The following is an 8212-nucleotide window of genomic DNA, read 5'->3' as shown; positions in this document are numbered from 1 at the left end:
GGTCCGGGCTGGGGATTCGAACCCGCCACCTTAGGTGTACGTGGCTGGCGCCTTAGCCGCTTGAGCCACAGGCGCTGAGCCTTGTTGCATTTTTTGTTGTTTAGCAGGCCCAGTCTGGGTTTGAACCCACCAACCTTGGTGTATGTGGCTGATGTCGTAACCACTGTGCTACAGCCTCTGAACCTTTTCATTTCATAAACTTTTATGTATCCCAGCATACTTCATCGTGGAAGAGTAGTCATATATTCCTTACCCATTTCTTTGCATGGATAAAAGATGTATAGATTTCATACATGAAATGGGTCGGTTTTATGTGTTGTGTGATTAAAGAAAATGATATGTAGGCCAGGCATTTTGGCTCACACCTGTAATTCTAGCACTCTGGGAGGCCAAGGTGAGGGAATTGCTTGAGCCCAGGAGTTTGAGGTTGCAGCAAGTTATAATGACACTGCTGCACTCTAGCCTGGGTGACAGAGTAAGACTCTGTCTCCAAAAAAAAAAAAAAAAGGAAAATAATATGTGATATATATCTCAGTAAAGCTATTTTGGGAGCAGGGGGAGACAGAGTCTCACTTTGTCATCCTGGGTAGAGTGTCGTGGCATCATAGCTTACAGCAACCTCAAATTCTTGAGTTCACGTGATCCTCTTGCCTCAGCCTTCCAAGTAGCTGGGACTGCAAGCATCCACCACAATGCCCGGCTATTTTTAGAGACAGGGTGTCACTAAGGCTCAGGCTGGTCTTGAACTCATGAGCTAAGGCAATCCACCTGCCTCAGCCTCCTAGAGTGCTGGGGTTACAGGTGTGAGCCACCATGCCCAGCCCTCAGTAAAGCTATTTTTAAAAAGATATATCAGCCATGGTTTTGATTTGATTGTATCCATAAGTTTTACTTTCTTTTCCTTTTGAATAAGATCAAGAGACATTTTTCACCAACAGCTGTTGCCTGTGAATAAATCTCTAGATGTTATTCAGGTATAATCTGTTCCTGATGCATTGATATTATTGATTTCAGTGTACCTTTAAAAAAAAAAAAAGTCTACCTCATGGCTCAAAAATAATTAACTGAATAGAAGAATCTCTTCTCAGTCCGGTGCCTGTAGGTCAAGTGGCTAAGGCGCCAGCTGTATACACCAGAGCTGGCAGGTTTGAATCTAGCCCCAGCCTGCCAAACAACAATGACAACTACAACCCCAAAATAGCCGAGCTACTTGGGAGGCTGAGGCAAGAGAATCGCTTAAACCCAGGAGTTGGAGGTTGCTGTGAGCTATGCCACCACATTCTACCCAGGGTGACAGCTTGAGGCTCTGTCTCAAAAAAGAAAAAAAAAATCTCTTCTCATGTGTTTTCAGTAATAGACAGACCAAATTTTATTGTATATTTCTTCCTCTTATATTGATTCAAACACCACACATAATTTGTTTTTTCTCCCAACTCTAACATGAAATGTCTGTTAGCATGTGCATGATAGCAATTGCTCTTTCATATCATATCCTCCAGTTCCTTTGGTAAAAGTTTTTTGCCAGTGGTTTATTCTGGTTTTTTGTTCATGAGTGTGATATTTGTCATTAACTTCGTGGTTGATATGTAAGTCCTTTGGCAATCATTTGACTCATACTTGGTTTCCGTTTAACAAGTACAAATTCAAATAAGTTCTCGGTGTTTGGGCTCTTTAGTAATACAGTTCATCATTTTTGTACTGGAATGCATTACCTTAGTACTTTTTCTGGAAAGACTCTTACAGATCACTGGGCTTTGTTTGAGAGTGAAACAAAAAATGTGATGTCTTTAGTTCTCTGGTATGAGCAGGTTTTACAGCAGGTAGTTATGAGCAAATAGATTGATGACTCACTCAATAAAACAAAATTTAAAGTATCTCATTCTCTTTATTTTCTATTTATAACTTTCATTTTCTACTGCTTACATGACATCACTTTGGTTCTAACACATATAGATATATTTTCTATATTCACTGCTTTGGAGACCTGTTAATTTTTACATTTTATAGTGTTTGTAAACATTACATTATTTATAGTTCTGTTATCATCATTACTTTCAATCCTTTAGTGAATCATTAAACCATTTTTATTAATTGGGGTATAATAAAGCATAGGATAAAAAATGCAGATTTAATAAATATAAACAGCACCAAAAGACTTAAAAATACATTAGCTGAGAAGAACTGAATATAATAATTAGTGTGAACAGATGACATATAGTTTTGGTAGGACACTGACAACCTTTAAAATCATAATGTTCAAGGCTTGGCACTCATAGCCCAGTGGTTACAGCACCAACCACATGCACTGCGGTTGGTGGGTTTGAACCCAGGCAGGGCCAGCCAGACAACAATGACAAGTACAACAAAAAAATAGCCAGGCATTGTGGTGGAGGCCTATAGTCCCAGCTGCTTGGGAGACTGAGGCAAGAGAATCGCTTAAGCCCAAGAGTTGGAGGTTGCTGTGAGCTGTGATGCCACAGCACTCTACCCAGGGCAACATAGTGAGACTCTGTCTCAAAAAAAAGAAAAATTGTAATATTCAATGAAAGTATTATAAGATTTCTGGGAAAATAATTCAGCCTTCCAAACTAGTAAAAGATAATGTGTTCCGTCTTCACTTTGAAAGTCACTGAGTCAGAGAACCACAATGAGCTACTGCTTTTGTGTCTAATCAGTTGGCTTTAAGTGTTAAATGCCTTCAGAACAACATTCTGTGTTTTATAGTAATTGCATTCCCGTGTTGCCTATGAGAAATGAGGGTTAAATCTTCATTTGGAATTTGTTTTGTTTTGATTTAAATGGGTATGGTATTTTGATTTAAAATTGGTATAGTATTTAGGCTTACAAATTAATTTTTTAAATCTTAGTACCAAAATATTTACTGTCCTTCAGGTTTCTCCTTGGTTCTTCATACTCTTTGGTCATAAACCATTGAGCTGTAGGTTTAAATAGAAAAAAAATGTTTTAGTACTAGATGGGGAGTAGGAGGCGATGAAGGAGGCCAAGAGGAAGGGGATCTGAAGTACTCCATCTTGGGCATATGAAAGTACCTTCTGCAAATGCCTACAGTTTGCCTTTTTCCTTCTTTCCTTCTCTTCCCATAAATGCAAAGAGAATGACAAGGAACTTTCAATTTGCAATCTTAAATATAAGATACTTTTTAAAAATTATTGTTTATTTGCTGTTTATTGCCTGGGGCCTGTCTTGTAGGCCCAGTGTTATCTGTCTTCTCTTTCTTTCTCTTTCTCTTTCCCCCTACCCCCTCCTAGTTTTACCTGTGTACTGAGTACATTGATGACTATATAGCAGTCTTATTGTAGAGAATTGAGATTATGTTTAGAGAATTTTGCATCATATTTTCTTTTTCTTTCCTGATGTGTTAGTCTTCAGCCACCATTCTCTCCGTTATCTAGGATCAATAATTTATCTTTAATTAATTTGTCTTTCATACTTCATATTCAATCAGTGTTCCAAAACTTGTTCAGTCTCTTCTTTATATTCTGTACTGCTATTTTTTTTAGTCCAGGTGTCTGTATGCTGTCTGAGATTACAGTGGCTTTGTCAGAGACATTGATTCTAGTTCTTACGATATTCTAGTTTATGTCTTAAAAATTATTTTATTAGCATTCTTCTTTTACTAAATATCTGCCCTATTTTTAGGAAGTATCTGGAACCTAATTCTACCCTACCTCAAATAATCTTACTTTCTACTATTCTCTAACGCAGGAGAGGGGAATTCTAATTTACTTAGTATTATTGCTCTTGTGCCAGGCAGGCACTGTGCTAGGTACTTAGCATGTATTACAACTTTAAATCCTTATAAAGTTGATATTCTCGTTTCCTTTTTATATATTCTGAGGTTCATAGAAGTTATGTAACTTGTCTAAAGTCACAGCTAGCATGGATGGAATAGGAATTTAAATTATCTCTCTAATCACCCAAAGCCTACGTTTTCTTTTTTCCATCTTTCTGGAAAAAAGGAAGTGGACTTTTTGTCAGGATGGCTTTTGTTAGTCTCCCATGATATTATTATCATTATTTTCTTTTTTATTAAATCATAGTTGTATACATTAATGCAATCATGGGTTACAATGTGCTGGTTTTATATATAATTTGAAATATTTTCGTCAAACTGATTAACATAGCCTTCACAGCATTTTCTTAGTTATTGTGTTCAGACATTTATATTCTAGATATAGTAAATTTCATATGTACCTTTGTAAGATGTACTGTAGGTGTGGTCCCGCTAATTATCCTCCCTCTACGCATCCTCCCCCCACCCTCCCTCTCCCCTTTCCCCATATTCTTGGGCTATAATTGGGTTATAGCTTTCATAAGAAAGCTATAAACTGGTTTCATAGTAGGGCTGAATACATTGGATACTTTCTCTTCCAAAGTATCTGAGATACTTTGCTAAGAAGAATATGTTCCAGCTCCATCCATGTAAACATGAAAGAGGTAAAGTCTCCATCTTTCTTTAAAGCTGCATAATAATATTCCATGGTATACATATACCACAATTTATTAATCCATTCGTGGGTTGATGGGCACTTGGGCTTCTTCCATGATTTAGCAATTATGAATTGGGCTGCAATAAACCTACCGATACAGATATCTCTGTTATAACGTGATTTTTGGTCTTCTGGATATATACTTAGTAGAGGAATTGTAGGATCGAATGGCAGGTCTATTTTTAGATCCCTAAGTGTTCTCTAAACATCTTCCCAAAAGGAATGTATTAGTTTGCATTCCCACCAGCAATGTAGAAGTGTTCCCTTTTCTCCACATCCATGCTAACATCTCTGGTTTTGGGATTTTGTGATGTGGGCTAATCTCACTAGATTTAGATGATACCTCAAAGTAGTTTTGATTTGCATTTCCCTGATGATTAAGGATGATGAGCATTACTATTATTAATATCATATCATTGTTCATATGGCTCGCCCTTCCTCCAATTCTTCTATTTCTCTTTCTACTTATTCAAATTGTATCTATCCTTTAAGTACCAAGTTAAATTCATTTTTTCCTATATGCTTCTCTGAATTATATTTATTGTTGATCTTTTTTTCTCACCTTCTGTGGCTCTTTTAATGACTTATTCTGTTTCCTGTAGTTCTTATGTATTAGTGTTATGTCCCCAACTGGACAATAAGAATTCTTCAAGAGGACAAAAGTCAAATTTATGCTGCTTCTTTAAAGCTCCACATGTAGAGCACAGACCACAGAAGATTCTCAGTAAATCTTTATAGGCCAATTGATCATGAAGTGAATTTTTGTTGTCAGAAATTTAAATTATTTTTGTCTATTTGCAGTTCCTTATGTACTCGTTTGTGTTAGTAATTAAAAGATAAATTTAAGCTCTGAACTGCTGCATTTAGAATCAAATGTTGAGAGAGCCATATTTTTCACTTTAAAAGTTCTGGTTCAGCACCCATAGCTCAGTGGTTAGGGTGCTAGCCACATACACCGAGGTTGGTGGGTTCGAATCCGGCCCGGGCCTGCTAAACAGCAATGACAGCTGCAACAAAAAAGTAGCCAGGCATTGTAGTGGGCATCTGTAGTCCCAGCTACTTGAGAGGCTGAGACAAGAGAATTGCTTCAGCCCAAGAGTTAGAGGTTGCTATGAGCTGTGACATCACAGCACTCTACCGAGGGCAACATAGTGAGACTCTGTCTCAAAAAAAAAAAAATTATGTTGCATTCAATTTTTATCTTGCTATTATAGTTAGCTACACTAGGATTTAAATTTTGTGAGTTAATATGGAAAATAATAATGGTATCGTTCAAGACTCCCAATTTTCTAACCTAGTCTCCGGCTCACTAACTTATTTTTGGAATATCAGTTAGAATGTATGATATATCAGAAAAATCTTAAATGCTATTTCCATAATTGAAATTTAAGCAATATGGATTAAAAGTGTACTGGCAAATTAAACCAGCTTTATTTGGAATAAACTCAAGTAGTTTTATGACTTTTTCTATGTTAGGCTGACTACTATCCCTTAATTATAGCAAAATATTTTGTACTCAGTTTGCTTTGGGTTTAAGTGGAGAAATTGATGTAAACTTCCTTTTTTGTGTAACACTAACATGAATCCAATTTTTTAACCTTATGACTGTTATTTTTGAATACTCGTTGTACAATAAACCTAAAAGGTTAATTGGTTGCTTTTTCCTGCTCATTACTATTTTGGATTGAATTAATTCTTCACTTCTTTTCAGTTATTCCATTAAAAATTATGTATAGTTTACTTTGAGCGTAATCAGATTTTCTAGTCCTACATACTCATATTTACCATTTAAATTCTAAATGTATTTTTCTGAGTTAATATTTTTGTGTATAAGCCAAAAGATTTCTTTTTCCCTCCCTTTTATTATCTCAAGACAGGATGAGGTGAGATGCTTTCAAAGAGATGACTTTGGTTAGGAATAAAAAGTTTCATAATTCATGGTGTCCAGTTTTAACATTTTTAAAGTTATCCCTTAGAAACAGATCACTGCTTTTTGGGGTTAGTTTCTGGTTTAGTTCAGATTTTTTTTATCTTTAAGTGACGGAAACAATTCTGATTGACTTAGGTAAAAAATAATGTGTTGGAAGTCTACTAAGTGATTTATTGATTTGAATTAAAAACTAAACAATAAGATCTTGGGAAAGGTGGAAACTAAGAAATTTTGAGGCACTCAGAGGCATGAGTCAGTATATGTCACTTTTCTAATGAGGGATGTCATTAGAGATTAAATCCCACTTGGCTTGTTTTTGTTCTCAAAATTTAATTCCTGGGTGAGTAAAAAAAGTATTGTATCACTTGCCCCCACCTTTTGTTGTTGATGATGATAGCTTTGGTGTTTGTGTGGGTATAGTGGTGGGTAGTATACAGAGCTATGTGATTGGCTGTACTGCTGGAACCCTGGGACATGGAAATGAAGTGTGGTTATTCAAAGTAATAAAGGAAGGGAGTGCAGACAGACAAAAACACTAGAGATTTCTACTAAATTTATACTTTGTAATCTAGTATGCATAGACACAAATGTGCACAAATCCAGAATATTTATCCTTATTGTGTTGCATCTACTCAGCTTCAAATGTACTCACCTTATCTCCACTAGTGGACAACTCAAAGTCCCATCCAACTACTGCAGCACTTCTATCTGGCAACTAGGACAAGAAAGTCTTATGGAGAGTAATTTGGAGGGTGGTAGAAGCTGGATTATAAGAAGTAAGATGAGATGGAGTGGTAGAAAGAGGAACCAGTGGATATAGATCACAAATTAAAGAACAATTTTTTATATAATTAGATGACTTAAAAGTAAGGCAACCATGTAGTTTATCATTTTGAGAGTAAAATAATGTTTTATATATAGAACATTATGCTGGGTATTCTGTAACATGCAGTATATGCCAGGATATTTGGTCACCTTATTTAAAGGTTCTGTACTTAAGGATTTTTCTATATTCAGAAAATGGTATGTTAGGTTTAATAATGTAGTACTTATGAGTTATTTTTTAATATTCTTATATTTTGAATATTAATTATTATTACAGTTTTCAGTGTCCTAAAGTGTGTAGCGTCTCTGACATCTAATATATTTGTTGATTTATTTATGAGATTTAAAAAACTAAAGTAAAAAATAAGGTATTGTCATATTCAACAGATTATTAACAATGAAGGGGGAAATATAAATCTCAAAATTGGAAACTTACGCTTTGATATCTTCTGTAAAATGTAGGCTTCCCTAATTTGGCATGATTAGATAACTTTGGAGAATGCATACTGTTTTTTAACACATCTGCTTTCTTTTCCTCAATATATTGTCACTTGTCATGGTTACTTAGTGTGATATAATGCTATCATCTGTTTATTGTGAAACTTTTTTTTTTTTAGCTGACATCTGAAATGTTTGAAGCAGATCTTGAGAAGGCACTGTTGCTAAGTAAATTAGAATATGAAGAGCACAAAAAGGTATTTACACATTTATTGACTTAGATATTTTAGAAGTTTATTTAGGTAGTTTAGAAACATTAGGACCAAACTTCATGAACTTTACATAGAAGTTATTTTTTAAAGTTTGTCTTAAAAATTTATCATTATGGCTCGGCGCCTGTGGCTCAACCAGCTAGGGCGCCAGCCACGTACACCTAGGGTGGTGGGTTCGAATCCCCAGCCCGGACCGCAGAAACAACAATGACGGCTGCAACCAAAAAAAAAAAAAA

The 8212-nt window shown here is 35.6% G+C and overlaps 1 protein-coding gene across 2 annotated transcripts in view; it reads left to right on the top strand.

The window, feature by feature from the left end:
* Positions 1 to 8212, top strand: part of GKAP1 (G kinase anchoring protein 1) — an 89974-nt gene that overhangs the window by 27954 nt on the left and 53808 nt on the right. For both annotated transcript variants that reach the window (XM_003782979.2, XM_003782978.3), the window contains exon 5: positions 7884 to 7961. In XM_003782979.2, the coding sequence (XP_003783027.1) occupies positions 7884 to 7961 (78 nt within the window). The remainder of the gene's footprint in view (positions 1 to 7883; positions 7962 to 8212) is intronic.

Source organism: Otolemur garnettii, unplaced genomic scaffold (genome assembly GCF_000181295.1).
Source record: "Otolemur garnettii isolate 467f Iridium unplaced genomic scaffold, OtoGar3 scaffold00006, whole genome shotgun sequence".
In the NCBI taxonomy this organism is placed as follows: Eukaryota; Metazoa; Chordata; class Mammalia; order Primates; family Galagidae; genus Otolemur; species Otolemur garnettii.
Note: the sequence above shows the minus strand (reverse complement) of the source record. Positions and strands in the feature narration are given on the sequence as shown.